The 21,118-nt window shown below is 40.9% G+C and overlaps 1 protein-coding gene across 2 annotated transcripts in view; it reads left to right on the top strand.

Annotated features, from left to right (window-relative positions):
• klhl5 (kelch-like family member 5) overlaps positions 1 to 19,046 on the top strand; it is a 36,116-nt gene extending 17,070 nt beyond the window's left edge. Inside the window, exons 3-13 of one of the 2 annotated variants that reach the window (XM_061710498.1) lie at positions 324 to 460; positions 1,396 to 1,592; positions 2,842 to 3,054; positions 8,644 to 8,830; positions 11,055 to 11,279; positions 11,710 to 11,785; positions 11,981 to 12,067; positions 13,699 to 13,773; positions 14,071 to 14,208; positions 15,211 to 15,382; positions 16,868 to 19,046. In XM_061710498.1, coding sequence (XP_061566482.1) covers positions 324 to 460; positions 1,396 to 1,592; positions 2,842 to 3,054; positions 8,644 to 8,830; positions 11,055 to 11,279; positions 11,710 to 11,785; positions 11,981 to 12,067; positions 13,699 to 13,773; positions 14,071 to 14,208; positions 15,211 to 15,382; positions 16,868 to 16,924 — 1,564 coding nt within the window. In that variant the 3' untranslated portion in view covers positions 16,925 to 19,046. Of the gene's footprint in view, positions 1 to 323; positions 461 to 1,395; positions 1,593 to 2,841; positions 3,055 to 8,643; positions 8,831 to 11,054; positions 11,280 to 11,709; positions 11,786 to 11,980; positions 12,068 to 13,698; positions 13,774 to 14,070; positions 14,209 to 15,210; positions 15,383 to 16,867 lie in introns of those variants that run through there. The other variant, XR_009770625.1, reaches the window with a different exon arrangement.
• Positions 19,047 to 21,118: the final 2,072 nt, after the last annotated feature.

Below are 21,118 nucleotides of genomic sequence, written 5' to 3'. Positions count from 1 at the left end.
CAAAGGTTCAGTTTATTCTTAAATTTGTTACCCATGTTTTGAAGCTGACATATGAAATCACATCTTTCCTGTAGTGTAACACTACTGCATAATATCCCGTAAGTAGCCTTACTTGGGCATCTTCCTTCCGACCCGTTTGCAGACTTGCCACATTGGGCCTCATCTGCCTGTGTCATAATATCCAGGCTGTTCTTTCTATCTCTGCTTTCTGTTTTCACTTTTACTCTCAGTCCAGTTTCATCCTGTCAGCGTGATCAGAGTAGCCTGTTCCTCCATTACAGCTGCCCATCACCGCTGACGCCTGACGCTCTCTCCTCCCACAGACTGGTCCTCTCATCCGTGTCCGACTACTTTGCCGCCATGTTCACCAGCGATGTGCGGGAGGCCAAGCAGGATGAGGTGAAGATGGAGGGAGTAGACCCTGATGCATTGTGGGTCCTGGTTCAATATGCATACACAGGTGCACACATATCTTGTTTTTTACTGTGGAAATAAGACGGCTTCAAGATTAGATGTGCTTGTTGCTTTGTCACATAGACAGAGAAATTGTACAGAAAGTGACTCATTATTGATGTTTTCAGGGGATTTGTTGTTATGATTGTTAATAGCGCCATAACAAAGATCTTGAAGACAATGCACATGCTCGGGGTGAAATAATGAACACATCTTAAAATGCAAAGGGTGTCAGCTGATTAATTTGGTAGATTTGTTTAGGTAATAGCTGTTGGCCGTTGATGATTTTGACCCAAAAATGATTACGATAAAGAAAGCAGATATACGGGACTGTCTCAGAAAATTAGATATAATATAATATAATATTGTGATAAAGTTCTTTATTTTCTGTAAAGCAATTTAAAAAAAAAAAAAAAAAAAAAAATGTCATACATTCTGGATTCATTACAAATCAACTGAAATATTGCAAGCCTTTTATTATTTTCATATTGCTGATTATGGCTTACAGTTTAAGATTCCCAGAATATTCTAATTTTTTGAGATAGGATATTTGAGTTTTCTTAAGCTGTAAGCCATTATCAGCAATATTAAAATAATAAAAGGGTTGCAATATTTCAGTTGATTTGTAATGAATCCAGAATGTATGACATTTTAGTTTTTGTAATTGCATTACAGAAAACTACAATAGTTTTATTTTTATTTAAAATGAACAATATTCAGTATATCAGGTTTTCTTGACAGGTCAGCAGGTCGTTTTTACCTCTGATTAAACTGAATGTTTAAACTGAATAAGGGTCTGTGCAGACAGTGTATTATCAGCTTACGTAATGAAACATAGACGATGCAGTCATGTTCAATGTTTATCCCTCCTTTTGTGTGGGAAAGCGTTCATATAATGTCGTTAACTGACTTTCCTCCTCCTTTTACTGCCGACTTGCCCAGGCTGTCTCGACCTGAGGGAGGACACCATCGAGTCTCTGTTGTCAGCGTCCTGTCTGCTGCAGTTGTCATCTGTGGTCCAAGCCTGCTGCTCCTTCCTCGTGAAGCAGCTCCACCCTTCCAACTGTCTCGGCATCCGCTCCTATGCGGACGCTCAGGGCTGCCACGACCTTCAGAGAGCCGCCCACTGCTACACCATGGTGCGCACACAGCCCGCTTGAATGATCTCTTTGCTCACACAGCTTGTAAATCCATCACAAGAAAATTCATGAATTGACTGCCTGGAAAAGAAATATTAATGGTAATGTGAATTCAGGATGACTACAGGAGGTTTTTAGTTACTTCAATTAAAAAAGAAAACCCAATAAAAACCCTTGGTCAGCGTCCAACACTGATCTCAGTTTTAGTAACATTTTTCCATTATTCACTGTACACTACACCCCATTACTCCCCCAATTGATGTTTTGATGTTTTTCAGCACAGAGTTGCTATGGTAACGGGGAAAAAGCTTCTTCATCTGCTTGATTATTCTTTTTCTTTTCTTGTGCACTCTTGTCTTTCCGTGCTTTGCTTGCGACCAGCTTCCTTGTGTGTGTGTGTGTGTGTGTGTGTGTGTGTGTGTGTGTGTGTGTGTGTGTGTGTCTGTGTCTGTGCCTGTCAGGAGCTTGATCCTGTGTCATTCTCCCCGTTGGGATTATGGTTGAGATTTAATCTGTTTTTGTTTTAGAAGTGGTTTATTCTCGTTAAAATGTTTCTCACATGAACAAACACAATTTATATGATTAAATTACATCCTTTTTTTTTTTTTTTTTCATCAATTGACAAAGCAGTCAGCATTATTTATCCCTCCATCATTCAGGGTGAGGTTGTGCTATTTTCCTTTTTAAATATTTGACTTTTAGTCTATAAACAACATCTTGCAAACATTAGCTAACCAGATTTCATAAAACTTATTATGTGCTGGAGCATTTCTAAAGGAAGAAATCGTTAAATTTTGGTTGAAGATCAGGATCCTTTCCTCTAAAATGTCAAAATACAGCATTTTTTTATTGTTCAGTGGAAGCACTCGCTCTTTTTTTGTGTATGTAAGTAGGTCATAATTACATGCTTTTTTCCCTAAGGACTGTTATATTTCCATAAACAAAAATAAGAGGAAATAAGATTGGAATTGAGATAAGATTTGTGATGCTTGGTTATCTCTCTGGAGTGTCTGGCAGACAAAAACAGGCGTTTTTAGAGGATAGATCAATACAAGAGATTTGTTGACTTTATGCCTTTTTATATTGCTTATTTCAATTCTAGCCTTCTGCCTTTACCTTTTTCTCACATCCCTTTGACTTTTCTCTCCCCATTAGCATCCAGCCTCAAACCTTTAGTTTCCTTCTGTTTTTTTCCTCCTCACTCACTCACTCACTCACTCACTCACTTACTTACTTACTTATCCCCCAGGAACACTTTCTGGCAGTCATTGGAGGCCAGGAGTTTCTGTTACTCCCAGTGGAGGAGATGGAAAGGCTGCTCAAATCTGATGACGTTAATGTGCCAGACGAGGAAACCGTAGTTACTTCTTTGTTAACCTGGGTCAGTCACGACAACGCCGTTCGGCTGCACCACCTGCCCGTGTTGCTGGCTCACGTCAGACTGCCACTACTACAACCTCAGGTGAGAGCTGCAAAGAATCACCTTCATGTACAGTAGTGTAAGATATCGCAGTAAGATTTGAGGGTTAAAATGAAATGATTAATAACACATTAGTTAAACTTTTTCCTCTTCAGATGAGCTCTTTAGTTCCTCTGCTCACACTGTACGATCATAATCCTCCCGTCGGACCTCTGTGTACTGGAACTCTGGCCGGTTTTGGGGCAGGGGCAGGCTGTTCCACCCCAAACGTGTGTCCTGCCCACCTGATCAAAGGTTATGGGATCCTTTATTTTTTTATAATTTTATATATATATATATATATATATATATATATATATATAATATAAAAAATCCCAAAATATCTGTACCGTTTCTGATTGGGTGGGCACTGCGCATCATTTTTTGACACAACAAAGAACGCATACCGCAAAAGTTGTGTCTCGGCGGAGGAACCCGACGTCCCAGCAAAATGAGAAGAGAAAAAAGAGTTGTTGCGAACAGCAGACAGCGCACACACTAAAGGCTGATTTATGGTTCCGCGTTACACCAACGCAGAGCCTACGGCGCAGGGTACGCGGCGACCCGCACCGTCCGTGGAAATGCGGTCTTTTTTTGCTATTAAAACATGATTTGTAATGTGAATTTGCAACACTTAAACTGCAAATAATAGTTTTTGACGTGACATCAGAGATTGCGCATGCTCTCTGCGAAAGGATGAGGCAAATCGGGTCGCAGCACTGCTTCAACTGTACGATTCCTTCACGAGGAGCGACCAGGATTTCAAACACGATTTGTGATCGGGAGCTCGTCGTGAGGTGTTAATCTCTCGTCGTTACCCCACGTGCACTGCACGAGGCACGAGCAACAATTGGGTCAAAATCGGGCCTGGTCAAAAAAAAGTTGCACGACTGGAAAATCGGCTCAAAACGAGCCGATAATCGCACAGTGTATGCCCGGCTTAAAATAACTTGTGTTGGGCAAGGTGGTAATTCATCATCTATTCTGCTGACTTGGACCAGAGAGACAACATCAAATGCTTCGGTGCTTCTTGTGTATCCAAGGCAAGACAAACAACTGCAGGCAAAGTATAACTGCTAATAAACAGCTTAATAACAATGCAATACAGACTTTTGCTTTCTAAACAGACAGCTGACCTTTATACAGCCAAAACCTGGGTCAAACAGGATTAATCAATACAACCATAAAGTAATTTTCAAAATAGATTTAAAACAGAACTAAGAAAACTTGAAACTGAAGCTTAATATTTGGCAGATAAAATCTTTCCCCTTGCTGCGGCTTTGAAAAGTGAGTTGGCAGCCTGTCACGATGGAATAAATCTAGTGGTTTAAACAGAATTTTAAATATACACAGAATCTATGTTTACATAAAAATACAACAAAGAGGGTTTCTGGGATGTGATTATATGCCTGCATGGAGTTTAACACTGTGAGGGCTCACGGGTACAAGATAGTCACATGTCCACTTTACAGACGTGTCGTTGACATTTAAATGAAGAGCTACCTCCAGCACACGTGAGGTCTAACTGAGGTGTCCTGATGTGTATCAAAGCTTTTGTGATTCCATAGGGAGATTCCCTATTCCCTATTTATGGTAAAATAATAACAACATGGTTGCATTCTTGCTCTTAAATAAGCAATCAATTTCTACATTGATAAAGGAATGGATTTATTTTAGAGCACACTAGGCCTCAATCATGAAATCTTAATTATTCTGTGAGTAGATTTGACATTGGGCATCGGGCCATGTATTGCAGGACGCAGCAAGCCAGGATTATTTTGGACACCTCCTTGACTTTATAGAGCAGGTTGCTGCTGCTTGCGTCCAAACACAACCACCTGACCTTCAGGTAACCATTAGTTACACGGGGGAGGCTGTCAGCATGTCAAGTCAGGTTAATCAACTCTATATTAAGAAACACAGTAAACTTAAATATGTGAAACACCCATCGATTTAAGATAAAGTCTGAGAATGACGACCAATAATTATGTGCACTCCTCATTTGTCTATTTTTCAGTTATAGGGACTATATTATGTTAACAATAGATATTTAACCATTTATTCTTTATTCGGATCCCCATTAGCTTCCGCTGCAGCGGTTGCTAATCTTCCTGGGGTCCACATAAAATCATACAGCACTAAGACAATACAAGCATACATAAAACATACAAACATCAACTGACACCTTGTCAGCCAAACAAATTTACATAAATTGTGATCATTGTTTCACATACAGTAGCTTAAACGATGCATGTACTCAGACAGAGTAATGATTTTAGTCGTTAGTCCTGTCGTGTGGTCTCTCTCATTAGTTTGTGTTTGAGTGTTTTTTTAAATAGGTTTCTCATTTCTCTTCAACTGTGTAACAATTTGTTAAATTTTGAGTGTTAATTTCACTATTTTGGCTTGCTTGTGCAGCATTGACTGAATACTTGGCAGAACCTCACCCTCTGATCGAGCCTTTGAATACAGAAACACTCGCTCACTCTCTCTCTCACATACACCCACACTTGAAATCTTTTAAGTCTGATATCTCTCTTAACTGCAGCAGAGTAATCTCTTTTGATCTCCCCTATCATTAATTTCCCTCACCATAAATAAGGAAGCTGTAGCGATAAAGCGTGCCCCTTCCACTTTTACCATCATGTCGACCCTGCATACGTCTTCCTGTTCTTCACTTGTGTACTGTATGGTGGACACATTAGATAGATGACTTTGCCCGGGTCAGCTAAAATGTTAGCCGTAACCATCTAATCAGGGGGCAGAGATGGATGTGAGCAAAGTAAAGCGGTAAAATGGTTGTGGGTCAGAGAGGATGAAAATGAGGGAGGCACAGAGCTTAGGTCTGATTCTTCCTTAAACACTGCATCATGTGTGACAGCACATCACCGCCATCTCTTACTGATAAATGAATTAACATTTAACAACCTCATGAGCTGTGAAATGCCAGTAAAGTGGGCCATAAACTGCACAGACTACCGATCAATACTCATCAACCAATTATTCAACCTTCTATCTACGCTACGCTGCCATTGCTGATCAAGAGTGTGTCGATTCATACAATGAATACCTTTTGTCCCGCCTCCCCGTTACTCCTGCCACATAAATGCAGATCTGAGTCAATCTGCTCAGAGGAGCGTCTTTGGTCTGGTAAGCTGCGCTACTTTTTGTGACCAATAACAGTTCAGGGTTATATTGGTGTTAATGGGAAGACGGGTATAAAAGCCGAGTGTTAAAGGGAGGTGCATTTAAACATGAGATAATCAGTGCATGCCTTTCTTCTGGAGCACATTAATTGATATTTAGCGCTTTGACCAACAGTTAGTGATAATGGACTATGCTCAAAATTTCAGTTTAGCACGTTAAAGGATCACAGAGGAACTTTTGCCAGTTTTAGCTCAGAGGTTCCTACGGTCCTCAGTCAGAAAAGAAAAGGCCGTCCCTCTCCAGGTCAGGGATTAGATCCTGCCTCGAGTGGCGGAGTTGAAGTATCTCAGGCTCATGTCCACGAGGGAGGAAAGCATGAAGGGGGAGATTGATAAGGGGGTCGGTGCAGCATCCAGTGATATGGATGCCGCATCAGTCTGTAATGGTGAAGTAGGAGCTGAGCCGAGAGGCTAAGCTCTCGATTTACCAGTCAGTCTTTGTTCCTGCCCTCACCTATGGTCACAAGCTCTGGGTAGTTGCAGAGAGAACAAGATCGCAGATACAAGTGCTGGAAATGAGTTTCCTCCGCAGGGTGTGCAGGCTCTCCCGGAGAGTTAGGATGAGAAGCTCAGACATCCAGGAAGGGCTCAGAGTAGAGCTGCTGCTCCTTTCCATCGACAGGAGCCAGATAAGGTAGCTTGGGCATGTGGTGAGGATGCTTCCTGCACGTTTCCCTGGTGAGGTCTCTCTGGCACGTCCCACTGTGAGGAGACCCAGAGGAAGACCCAGGACACACTGGAGGGACTATGTTTCTCAGATGCCACCTCGGTATACCGTCAGATGAGCTGGACGAAGTGGCCACAGAGAAGATAGTCTGGACTTCCCTACTTGGACAACTGCCCCCTGGATGTAAACATGCTGAGGTTACTGCTACTGGATTGATGGTTTCCCCATAGCTGTGGAGGTTAAATCACTTTTATGACACTGCCCAAGATTTACTTGTTTGATTGTTCGCTCTGTCACTCTTGGGACGGGAGAACGCAAGAATTATACGGCTCTTCTTAAAAATGATCAAATATGGCTTCAAATGAAATCAGCCTGATATTTTAACATAAAAACTTCTCAGTGCCACTTTGACTTATTGAAAAGATATAAAGCTTGACCTACAGATCCACTTTGGAATTTCAGGTTTTGATGATTTTACTGAATTCTGCTGCATCTAAAAGCTGAATTATTTCAGTCTTGAGCATGTTGCGTTCTCAGAAGTTTGTCTTGCAAACCTGTGAGAGGCATAAAGCATGAAAAATGTACATAGCTAAAAGATGTGTTTTCAAAGCGTGTCAGAGTGTGAACGTGTTTCTTAAAAGTGGACGGCGCCCATGATGTCTCTTCTAAGCGTAAGCTGAGACAGAGGATAACAGGGCTCCCTCTGCAACGCTGTGATGTAAAGAGAGTACAGGGAGGAGAAAGTGGTGCGCCCGCTGTACTCGGCCTTATCTCCCCCTCAACATTCAATCCTTCACACTGCCGTGGATAAATTACCGCAGAGAAGTGCAAACATGTTTCTTTAGATTTGCAATTTCCCAGCTCACACATACACAAATAAATATGCAAAAAAGGAGTCCCCGAAACGCGTCCCTCTGTGATGGTATGTAATCGAAGTGGAGTGCAGCCCTGGGGAGCAGGCTGCTTATCGGTTTTCTGTGCTTGTGTTACGCGTTCCACTTCTGCTGTTGATATTAGGTTTTTCTATTTAATCAGCAAATGGGGTTATTCGGGCAAAATAACTTATTTTGTGGGTGTGAGCAATATTGAAGAAAAAAAAAAGATGTGAATCGTATTTTCTCTTTGATATAATCCTTATATATTTTCCCACACATAAGATGAAAAACCTGAAAATTGATTAAAATTCCAAGTAAGTGTTACGACCTGCTCGTTAACACACACAAGCATAGAGACACACGAACGCACGGCTATCTAAATGTAAATCATGTATTTCTTGCCGCCAGGGAAACCGCTCAGCCTCTCAAGCAGCAGCTTCCTCTGGATGTATTTTAAGGATCGGTCTTGTGGATTGAAGGCTTTGTGCTGCAGCTGTTGGTGTGCGTGTGTGTGTGACATGTGATGAGGTTAGAGGGTATTGAATGCAGAGCTGATGAGATGTTGAGGAGAGATTAGCGGTCTAGTGTGTCAGATGATCGGTGGTGTATGTGAGTGTGTACGTGAGAGACGACGCACACATAGCTGTTGATCTCATCTAATCTCTCAATCAATGAGAGAGCAGCTTTCCTTAAACTCTCAAACCCGCTCAATCAGTGGCAACATGGTAACTGACACGGGGCTACAGCCGTCTTGATGCACTGCAAGCGTGTAACCAGCATGTTTCAGCACCAACCGTCACATGATCTTTGTTTTTGTTTTTTTTCTTTCTCTACATGTGTGTAGTTCCTGGCGGACCTGGCATCGAACCCTCTCCTCCGCGACAGCGTGGAGTGTCAGCGACTCCTGATGGAGGGGATGAAGTATCATCTGTTGCCCCAGCACCGGCCCCTGCTTCAGAGTCCTCGCACACGACCTCGCAAGGCCACCGTCGGGGCCATGTTCGCTGTGGGGGGTATGGACGCCTCAAAAGGTAGAGCAGCACCTCAAGTTGCTTTCGTCAACGAAAATTATGACTAAATATCGTCGTCAACGAACCTTTATCACCTGAGGAAAACGAGATGAGACGCAACGAAAATGCTCGTCATATGACGATAACGATAATTAAATATATAATGTAATATCGTAGATGAATAAAAACAACACTAAAATGTAGATTACAAATAAAAACTCTGCTAAAATGTGTCTTCATTTTCGTTGACCAAAACGAGACGAAATGTTTAACAAAGATCCTTAATGTCCATTTTTAAGTAGTTTCCTCTGGTTTAGTTCTGCTGCTGGGTGACGTCACGTCCTCAATCCCAGTCGCTGCAGCAGGGAATTAGGTCCAGAAGATGCAGCTGCATGTTAGAGGCTGATGCAGTTAACGCAGAGCTGGAATGAATGTATTCGTGATCCTATAAGGTAACAATAGTAATTAAAGCTGCAAGCAGCGATGAACGGGCCCTCGCGTGTGCAATTTGCACCAATTAAGGTCAAGGACTCAAAACTAAGTCCGATGACACCACCCACGACTCTATATGTCAAACCATTCAAAAGTTATGGCAGAAAATAGGAGCTCTGAAATATCGACCAATCAGAAGAAGGGGCGGGGCTAATTCACACCAATTATGGTCAAGGGATTTAAAACCATGTCCAATGACACCACCCACGAGTCTTTATGTGAAACCATTCAAAAGTTAGGGCCGAAAATAGGAACTATGAAATCTCGACCAATCAGAGGAAGGGGCGGGGCTAATTTGCAACAATGAAGGTCAAGGACTCAATACAGAGTCCGATGACACCACCCACATGTCTTTATCACAACCCGTTCAAAAGTTATGGCAGAGAATAGTATTCTAGGGGCCGCTGTTGAGCCATTAGGCCACGCCCATTAATGCAAACCATGAAATATCAAATTTATCACCAGGCCTGGCTTGCATGCAAAATTTGGTGACTTTTGGGGAACTATCAAATATGGACAGGTGTGTACCGATTTTCGTTCATGTACGTCAAACTGTATTGTGGGGCTTGAGGTACAAAGTTTTTTCTGTCTGAACCAATCAGATGAACGTGGGCGCGCTTTTTGGCGTCTGGCGTCGGCACGGTAACGCTTTTGAAAGAGAAAAGTAATACGCGTCGTTGGTGGATGGAGACGACCATTTTGATGTATAACACACCTGGGTGCACGTTACGGTTCGGGCTCTGAAGGAGCTGAAGGAATGGCATAAATTTCGCCAAAATGACGACGATTAATTCAAAATGTTCAAAATGGCCGACTTCCTGTTCGGTTTCGGCCATGGCGCCAAGAGACTTTTCTTTAAGTTGCGCCATGATACAGGTGTGTACCGGTTTTCGTGCATGTACGTCAAACCGTATTGTGGGGCTTGAGGCACAAAGTTTTCTAGGGGGTGCTGTTGAGCCATTTTGCCACGCCCATTAATGCAAACCATTAAATATCAAATTTTCCGCCAGGCTTGGCTTGCGTGCAAAATTTGGTGACTTTTGGGGCACGTTTAGGGGGGCAAAAAGGCCCTCCTTCCGTCAGAATAAAGAAAAATTCCTACAGATACAATAGGGCCTTCGCACTGTAAGTGCTCGGGCCCTAATAAGATAACATTGTTTGAATTGTAATTCAAATGAGTTTGGCTAAATACAATCTTTGACTAAAACTAGACTAAAATGGTCCTGGACAGTTCTGACTAAAATAAGACTAAAATGCTCAGACTTTTAGTCGACTGAAGTTGACACGACTAAAAGGAGAATGAACATGACTAAAACTAATAAAAACTGAAATGATAGCTTGACCCAAAGACTAGACTAAAATTGAAACAGGCTGCCAAAAAGAACATTAGCAGCACCTCGTAAAAACTCACACATTACATTGAGGTGATAATTCACACTATACCAAATCCTTACTTTGTCCAAAGGGAGATGAAATTATCCATCATGAGGGTTGGAAATAAAACTTAATGATGATATTAAATATATATACATGTTATTATCAGCAGATGACCATAATCAGAGATTTGTTCCCCACCTATTTTAACATCTCAACTAGTTCACTTTCTTAACACTTTACAATTGCACTAAACATCACTTTAGTGGTATTCTTAAAATAAAGGACAAAAGAAACGATGTCTTAACAGTTTAACAGGAAATGGAAGAGGTTTCTTCATTTCAACGCGATTTATTTTTATTTTTTTTGTTCTTTCCAGGTGCTACGAGCATCGAGCAGTACTGTCTGCGTCAGGACTCTTGGAGGCAAGTGGCCACCATGAGCGGACGGAGACTTCAGTTTGGTGTCGCCGTCCTCGACGACCGTCTTTACGTGGTGGGAGGCAGAGACGGCCTAAAAACCCTCAACACAGTGGAGTGTTACAGTCCACACAACAAGACCTGGAGCGTCATGCCTCCCATGTCCACACACAGGCATGGCTTAGGTGAGCACTCTGACATCGTGTATACACACTGAAAAAAGGTTCCTGTTCAGTTTAGTCTGCAACTCCTTTTGTGAGCAATACAGTACAGGAGGAACACTTGAAAAAGGTCAACTGAATTACTGTATCCCCCACTCGATGCTCCAGCCTGCTGTTGCTGTGACAGAAATGTGATAAGATGCACTGTGCCACTTCTGCATGTTTATAAATGTGTGCATGTTAATCAAGGAAAATGAGGATTCAGACACACATCTGGTGGCACAGATGTTCTGGCAGATAAGTCCCTAAAGTTCTTCTGCTCTGGATTGGGTTGCACACACGATATGAACTCCCAGTCACTGTTAAGAAAGTGTTTGAAGAACTTGGCCCAGCTGGTTGTTTTGGAGACTTGCCATGATTTAAGCGTGTGATACACTTGAGGTTGTTGTTACAGGTGTCGCCGTCCTAGGGGGGCCCATGTACGCAGTTGGAGGGCATGACGGCTGGAGCTACCTCAGTACAGTGGAGAGGTTAGACAATGCTGTATAATGATAGTAATGTTATAATAATTAATGAGAAAAGCTGTGGGCAGCCACCTCTGTGGATTGTCTCGAGTAGTAAGGATTACATTTTAATGAGGATTTGTTGTTGTTGAAAGATCCGGTAAAGTGGAAATCTATTTCCCACCTTCAGCTGAGACGAGACCTTTTCTCCCCGTCTTCCAGGTGGGACCCCCAAGCTCGCCAGTGGAGCTTTGTTGCAAGCATGGCCACGCCGAGAAGCACAGTCGGCGTAGCGGTTCTCAACGGCAAGTGAGTGATCTTTCAAATTAATTAATTTTGCTCCGTCGCGTGCAGGATACAGTCCTATCAGCATCACTTTAGTGCTGAGAGCCTTCAGGCGTTTGTTGCATGTTTTGCATAATCTGAATTATGCACCGTGAACACTGCGAGCCATTGTGTTGACCGAAAGAATGAGACGGATCTGAGTTAAATTTTCAGTGTTGACTTTACCAAAATGAATCAGTGAAAAATTATTTTACCAAATAAAAAATGTAGCTTTGTGAAATAAATAAAATGAAGCTTATAAAAATCCAAGTAATCCGATGATGATATGTTAAATACTGGATTTAAATCGAAAGTCATTTAATAATGTATCAAGTAATTTGAATAATTTAAAGCTGAGTTGATTGAAATGAATGTGACACTGTGAATAAGAATAATCATTTATAGTTCCCAACGCAAAACTCATTTATGATTTTGGAAAGGTCACCTCTAGGAAGAAAGTAACTGAAGACATGGAAAAAAAACTAAACAAATAAAGAAATTAGAAGATGTCCTACACATGTTTTAGTGCGATGTCCTCCCACTGTCAGATAGGTAGTTTTGATGTAAAAATGTAGGACTTTAGCAGTGGGAAATAACACCTCCAACCTCAAAAATAACATCTTTACATTAGTTGCAAGGGATTCTAAGTGGGAATATGTTGTGTATGAGATGCATCTCATCTTCACAATTGTATTTTTTTCCTAAATATATTTTAAATTCTCTACTTTACACGTCAGCAATGTCCCAATTCATACCAGTACCACATATAATGTACAAGTCTGTATGTTGATGACTAGTTCCCGTAGCTGTAAAATATAAGTCATTATGAAGTATTTTTTTGCTTGTGGATTAGAAAGAATCTCCCCGGAGCTTCAGTTCTGCTAGTATTGAAGATTACATCGACACAGTTGCAAAGACTGCTGTACAAAGTCCCGCTCTTCCTCTACAGACCCAGTCTCATTTCCAGCCGTACTTGTGAAGCTGATATCATTCACAATGACACACATACAGATGTAGATTTTAATAGCAGGATTTGATTAGGCTCAGAGCTCCAGCCATCCAGATGCCTTAGAAACAGACCGCGTGCCATTTTGACTCTAATAAATTCTGTTGTTTTCATTATTCAGTGCCTCAGAGAGATGCCGCAGAAAAAGACTGAATAGATGCTAATTAATACAGAAACAACTGATTTGTGCTAACCATGCCCAGCAGTCGTGTGTGTGCTGTGTGTAGGTGTCTATGCTTTAGTGAGTGTGGCATATACGGGTTGTGTAGTCTCTGGGCTCTTTGCCTGATGGAACTCATTACTTGCTTGACTTGCTCTCGTACACTTCCTTCTTCAGCATCCCAACTTCACATCCACTGATGTGTGTGTGCATGCGCACAAGGACACACACACAAATGCACACTGAGTGACTGTCTAGGGATGTGATGCCCCAAGAGTGTTGGCTGAGTGTTTCTTTTTTTTTCTTTTCACCTCATTTTGCCCCCTAAAAGCCCTGCACACCTTTTTACCATCTGTTTCACTGTCACGGGGTTGAAAAGGTTTCCAGTAATGTGAACAGTGTCTTGTATGTTCATGTCCAGAAGGGTTATCTATTATATGGCTTTCTCAGGTTGTACGCAGTTGGAGGTCGTGACGGCTCGTCCTGCTTACGTTCGGTGGAGTGCTTTGACCCCCACACAAACAGGTAAGAGGACAGGGGGCTTCATTTGACTAGAATAAATTATTTCTCCTGTCTGCTGGTGCCTCTAATGAAGTTCCTCTTCTCCTAAGCTTATTTATCCATAGATCAAAAGAGATTAAAACCCTCTTAGAAAATTGGAACAGCACATAATCAAACGATTTTTATTCATAACATAGCTTCATTAAGGTCTTACGGGGAGCCTGAAAATAAGTTCCGGCCCATGGCCTCAAATGCAGATAATAAGTTTACACGTTCTCCAGACTGTTTTCTGTCCCTGATGGTCGTAATCTGCATTTTCAGGTGGACCGCTTGTGCTCCTATGGTGAAGAGGCGGGGCGGTGTGGGTGTGGCCACGTGGCATGGCTTCCTGTACGCCATCGGCGGTCACGATGCCCCGGCGTCATCTCTGGCATCTCGGTTAAGTGACTGTGTGGAAAGGTGAGGAGAAATGATTGCATGTGTACTTGTGAGGTTATTTGTTGTTTATTTTGAATTTAGGACATACTCAGGTGTAAGTTTGTTCAGTCATTTGTTCCTTCATTCATTCAACCATCCATTTATTCATCTACTCCAGTCCTTTCCCTTGCGGGATACAACTTGAGTTGGAACTGAATTGTCTTAAACTTGAATATGCATGAGCACTTTTACCATAGCTTTTAACATACTTCTACGTTTTGACCACACTTTCCATGCAAATAGCTCTTAATATTACAATTAGAAACAACATCCTCGAAAATAATTACAAGGTTAAATTTACACGACCTATACTGATATCCACAGTGATTTATTTATTTATTTTTCCAATCTGACTTTTATAAACTTTATGAACTCAGCACTTACTGTGGGGCTCCTGCACTTCTCTAGTTTAGTAGATATATACTGTATAACTGATTCCTGATGGTTTATTTAAATCGAGAGCTCAGCATTTTGGAAGGATGTTTATTTCCAAAAGAACATGTGTCTCTGTTTTTGTAGTCGTGACCTAACTTACCTTAAAATTATGACATGTAGGAAAAATAAATAACTTTCCAAACCCAAAAAAGAGGTTACATGATTATTTCCATCCTTTCGAGCACAGCCTTTGACAGACATCTCTAAATCTCTGCAAAAGGAAAAATTTCTTCACATTTTTCACAAGCCAACTGTTTGGCATGAAAGGTTTACAGCATATAACTCTTACTGGAACTCAGAACCGTCATGTTTATTGATTTCTCCACTGGCATGCCAACTTTTTCATTTTTTTCCTAGTAACGCTACTCAACCAAACCAGCTCTTGGATCAGATATACCTTTATGCATTTAAGTGTTTAATATCGATCTACTCTAATGCTGAAGAATGTCTTTGTCCTAAACGTTAGTTATTGTATGAGCCATACAATCTGGAACAAAATAAAGAATATTTTGTCATATTTAAACTCCTGTGGATGTTGCATGTTTCCAGATACGACCCTCAGACAGATGTGTGGACAGCTGTAGCTCCCATGAGTATCAGCAGGGATGCCGTTGGTGTTTGTCTCCTCGGTGACCGCCTCTATGCGGTGGGCGGTTATGATGGGCAGGTGTATCTAAATACTGTGGAAGCCTACGACCCTCAGACGAATGAGTGGACACAGGTATGCACACGTTAACACCGAGAAAGTTGCTTTATACACACATAGCCGACTTTCATCCAGCTCCTCTCCCCGAGTATCTTGGCATGTTTTCTTTGTTATGCAAATATGCTTTTCCCCGATGCTAATATTGTCCTTGCAGCTGCAGCAGTGGGAGTTAGAGAGGATTGTTTAAAAGTTGAACAATCTCATTCAGCTGCTTTCAGGGATCTGTATTACACTTCTCTTTATGCTTCATCTCCTGCAAAGCCTCAGAGGATTGCCGACTGAAGTTACTGGAAATTTGACATTTTAGAGGCATGCACCATGCTGAGAATAAAAGAGGTGTGGGTGGTCGGATATAAAATGCAGGGAACTGTTCAAGCTGCCAGACGGATAGGGACAAACGGAGACGTGAGGGAGCATGTTGAGATCATAACATGTGACCACCATGCGTTTGTCAGTAAGTCAGACTAACAAACCAGCGGGTGTTTTGCTCGTCTTGTCCCTGTAACATCTTTTACAGTATTTTCAGCACAAATCTGTCAATCATATTATCTTCAGTTAACATGAGTATTAATTTTATGCACGGAAGTCAAGAAATTTGACAGATTTCTGTGTTTTATATCAAATAAATCATTCCCTTAAGTGTCAAAGCTCATTCTTGTCCTTAAAACATAAAATAAAAACAGTTTCTGGAGTGCCACAAGGTCTTTATAAGCAGATGAAGCAGCCTTTTAGTGGTTATGTGATGTTGTAAATATAAACACTAATATACCCCAACTTTAAGCTGATGTTTATGTTGATCCTGCCAGCTAACAGATGCTGCACGAGATGCAGCAAACATGAGCACCCCAACCACAAAAACAAAACATCCATGTTTCGCTTGGAGGTGTGATTCTGCTTTTCCAAGAAATACAACTTTATTTTTAGCTCAGTTTTTGGTTGAGACAGACTGCTGAGCGTGTCTTGGATGTGTTAGGCATGCATGAAGGATTTTTTTCTTTTTCATAAAGAAAGCTTCATTTAGAGAACTAACATAGTGAAGCAGACCAGAACTAAACCAAGTCTGACTCAGTAGCTCAGGGAAAATCCACATTCAGATGATAATCTTCACTACTGCCAAAACATTAAATGGTACATTATTTTTCTATTTATTTACCAAATGCTTTTATCCAAAACAGTTTACAACTGAGGAACACATTAGTCACTTCAGCATGTAAACTGGCAAGCAATGATCCAATCGCTTACACTCATTTGAATTTTAAAACACATAGGTACTGACTGACTATCTGTCCCTGTTTGTTTTCAAGATTTGTTGCTGGTTTAATCTTGATTATTTTCCAAATGCATCATATTTTCCATACCCAGATTGCAGAATAAAATCTTTAAAGTGATGGCATGATCTAATGTAACTATCAGAGTACGGTTCTATGCACGCTGCAGCCGCGCCTGTTACCTGTGTCCGACTGGGTTTGTGATTCTTGCGTTTCCTGTGTTGTCCTCCAGGTAGCGCCTCTATGTTTGGGCAGGGCCGGCGCGTGCGTGGTGGTCGTCAGATTGTGAAAACACGAACAACTGATGACTGTCCGCACATGCTTTCACTCAGAGGCCGTCCTCATCGTCACAGCTGACACCGACGGGACAAAAAGTGAACCAGCTGCCTTCAATGGGAAATGAATTATTTATTTCTGAGCTCTCTTCAGGTTTTTCCCTCATTTTTCTATTCCTCCTTAATTCTCACAATACTCTACCTTTCAGGGAATGATTAGGGTTAAGGTACAGGTGAACTCCCCGACAAATTTTCACATCCGGTTAGGGTACTGCCTTGCATGTTGAAGAGGCATCTGCAGCATGTATCTGCATACGAGAGAAAAAGCTGTCTTAACAGCTTTATTTAAATCTGCTTATTATTCCTTTTCTCTCAACGGTGCAGGACACACATGCAGTGTAAACCTACACAATCACTCTCAGCATCTATTTCTGATGAGACAGAGAGATTGTCAAGACTGCCTCATCATTTTCTTGCTGCTCTCCTAACAACATGTGATATTGTCTGATGTTGCTATTTTAATGCATTCCCTGGTATTTTCGTTCAGCGGTTGGTAAGAGCATTTCTGCTCTGTTTTGCAGCGTTTGCCCACCGACAGATGAAAGCAAGAGTTTGACATAATCAGCACAACTCCAAAAACAGCTTTTCTATACAGAACTATGAAGCACTTTGTTTTTGTCATTTAAAAAAAAACCATCGTGTTTCATCTCATATTTTTGTGTGTAATGTCTTCTGTGCTGCATCAGCTCAGATCTGGAGCTTGTACGGGCTGTAGAGGGTTTTTTTTCTTTTCTTGATGAGTTACACTACATGGAGAGATTATCTCGCCTTATTCCTCAGTCATTTTTCTAACTGTGCGATTTTCCTTTTTCACAGTGAGCTCCATTAAGCAGTGTTAATGGGTTTACAGCCTGAGTGGTAATAATAACACTGAAGCCCTGTGTTGATCCCTGCAGGGAAAATTTGTTTTCAATTTCCCCCAGAGCCCAAGGTCAGCTATTTACAGACATGTTTTTTTTTTCTCCACAAGATCAGTTAAGCTTTTCTACCAGCTACCTTAATTCTCTTCTTAAATGTTAAGTCATTGTCTGTGAATGTGTGTGTGTGTCTGTCTGTCTGTCTGTCTTCTGAAACTCTAAGGAGTTTATTTTTTATCTCAAATGAGAATCTTCCTTTTCTTTGTCTCTCCACATCCTCAATTCCCTGCTGCTCTCTTCTTATCCACATGTTCCCATTTCATTACCTCGTGCACACACTCGGAGACACACGCACATGACCACACACAAACCGTTACCTTTTGTAGCAGGATCAAAATTGAACACACCGATAAAAGTGAACAGCAGCCCATATAACGAGACTATAAATTTAATCATGTTCTTTCACACGGTGTAGGTGTTTCGCTTGGTATCAAGTTCAAAGCGTTACTTGATTTGATGCTGCTGCAAAGTGGCAGACAGGTAGGGGAATCTGAATCTGTGGGACAAACTCGTGTTTTCACGAAGCATGAACAGAACAGACACATTTGACAGCAATTTCATTTTTTGTACATTTAACTGGTATGCAGACAGAAAACTTACAGTGAGAATAAAAGCAAGCATCGTGTCTGAGCCCAGAGATGCAGGGCTAAAGCAGCCCTCAGCATGTGCTTTACATCCTCACATGATTCATCATAAACACTTGATTTGTGCAAAGACTTCCTTAAAGCCGAAAGCACCCCAAGAACGGGGGAAAATTGAAAAGATGCCCTAATATTCCAGCATGCGACTCGTAATTCCCCACAGCTGAGCTGAAGTTATGATGTTGCCTGATGCACTTCTGCATTATTCTGTTTCTGCCCTTCAAGCCTGCCTGCTGTTTCTTTACACTAATTCTCTTTAGATGTCAGCAGAAGAAGTGCAGCATCTCTGCAGTGGGAATTCAGGCAAAGATTAACAATAACAGCAACAACATTCCAAGTAAATGTGTAAATATAGATTGTATATTATTTATGTAAATACATAGAAAATCTCTATGTAGTGTTATTGCATTGTTCTGTATAAACATCCCATTAAGTATATGTGTAATTCTGTGCTTAATTTTTTTTTCTACAAATTCAGAAGATAAACAGTTGTAATAAAGGAAGGTGGTGCCACAGACGCTCATGTAGTTTGGGTTTTTTTTTGTACCAAATGTTACACCTCTTTTAACAAAGGAATTCTGTATATATAATAAACCATATGCTGCTGCTGCTGTTGTCTTTTATAGATTAAAGTCAACATGTGATTTAAAACGTGTTTCCCTGTATTTCCTACCAGCACCAGCTACTCGGGTTTATGGTTCAAATGTTTTTGGAGGCAGTCTGCATTTGTCACAATCACTATAAATGTCATTTGTAAATTTGTTTGTTTATACGTAGTTCGTATCTCCAGCAACACCCACATCAGTTCGGCTCCAGTGACGGCCTTCGCAGCTCAGCAGTTTTTGCTGCTTAAGCGTGCCTCTGCATTAATTTTCTGCGCCTGGAGGCTAATATAGGTGCTCATTGCTCTTAAGAGCTTCTAACTTAGAGGCTGTAGTCAAACCAGAGATGCAGCAGCCAGTTGAAGTGTTTGTTGACTAAAAGAAGTGTTAAAGAAGGATTGCTCACAATTTATAGATACTTTAACCCTGGGACAGCGACCGGTAGTCAACTGAAGCGCTGTTATTTATTGCAGGTAACGCTTTAACTCATAAGCAGTTCTGACAGATGGCTCCTGGGGCTGAGAAATGATGCGAGTGACCTTGTCTTGCAGCCTTAACAGTACCTGATTCCCTTAAACCTGACATAAATAAGAGGTGGACCGAGAGTGCTGTACTCCTACGTGTTCAACATCCCCATGTAGAAATATAGTGCAGCCAGCTTGGTTAAAAGCATAATAAATTCTAAAAGTGTATTAGGAATATTCAAATGATGTTAATTTAATAGGAAGTAAAGCAATAGCTGTGAGTCTTCACTGTCATTAGTGTGATCAGTATTGACACATCTACAAACCCTCATTTATAGTGTCAGTAATTTGCTCATGTAAATGCTTCTCAGGTCTTTGGTCGACAACTTTAAGATGTTATCACAGTTTTAAGAAATGTGGGTTTATACATTCTCACATTAGCATTGTACTAGTGACATTTTACTCCTCATGTACCAATGTAATTGTCAGAAACGAGGTTTATTGTAGACACTAATGAGAAAAAGAACTGTCATATTATTCAATCTGAAAATGTGCATTTCTAATTGAGTTTAGTTAATCCTATTTGTATTGTGCCAAATCAAACCAAGAGGCATCTTGAGACACTTTTTCCAATTAAAGATAATACAGTTTGGTTCAAATATGTTCCAATTCAGTCCAATTTGTAAAATATAGTTAATCCAATTCATTCAAAAAGATTCCAGATTCAAAACTGATAATGCCAATTAAAAAATAAAAAACCTGGCTGAAGAACCCAACAGATTGCATGAGATCTTTCTTTCAGTGCAGCCGCTCATAAGCACACACAAGGTGACAGTGGAGAGGAAGAAAATGTAATTAACATGGATTTTCATTTTTTTAATCCCTCTGCAGTCAGGCAGGATGCCACCTGTTTCAACAGGTTACTAGTCTGAGCTTTTTAATTGCAATAAGGACATTTATGCAAAAACAGTTAAGAGAACCGAGTGAGGAAAGAGCCCAGTGCCTTATTGGAGAATCATTTGCATTTGATTTGTGAAAATACTTTGCTGTAAATTTGTTTTAGCATGTATTATTTAAGTCACAAGGATTCTCATTACACGTGTAGCTGTAAATTATGACCCAGTTTCATCTATGTGCAGTCTTTATGGGGGTTTAATTTTCACTCTCCAATGCATTTCCAATTGTGTGAAGCGTTATGAACAATAGGTTCTATGCAACATAATTATATATTTTTTTCCTAATTTTTACAGTAATAAAAAAAAAGAAGCAAAGTACATGAGCGGTGAACTTCATAGGATGAAATTTGGGTTATGCTGATCCACTATATCTTACAAAATTGGGATGGTGCTGCAGGAATAACCCTTAACTGCTTTATGAAGCAGGTATCTATGTCACTATCTTGCCACAGACCACTGTCCTGAATGTGTACAGACGTCCAGCAAGACAGTTAATGCTAAGAACAAATAGGGTCAGGACAAAGTCCTGCAAAGTATAAAGATGTCTTGCACATATAATGGCCTATAC

Source organism: Cololabis saira, chromosome 1, assembly GCF_033807715.1.
Source record: "Cololabis saira isolate AMF1-May2022 chromosome 1, fColSai1.1, whole genome shotgun sequence".
NCBI lineage: Eukaryota > Metazoa > Chordata > Actinopteri > Beloniformes > Belonidae > Cololabis > Cololabis saira.
The sequence above is the reverse complement of the archived record's forward strand: the minus strand, read 5'-3'. Positions and strand labels throughout refer to the sequence as shown.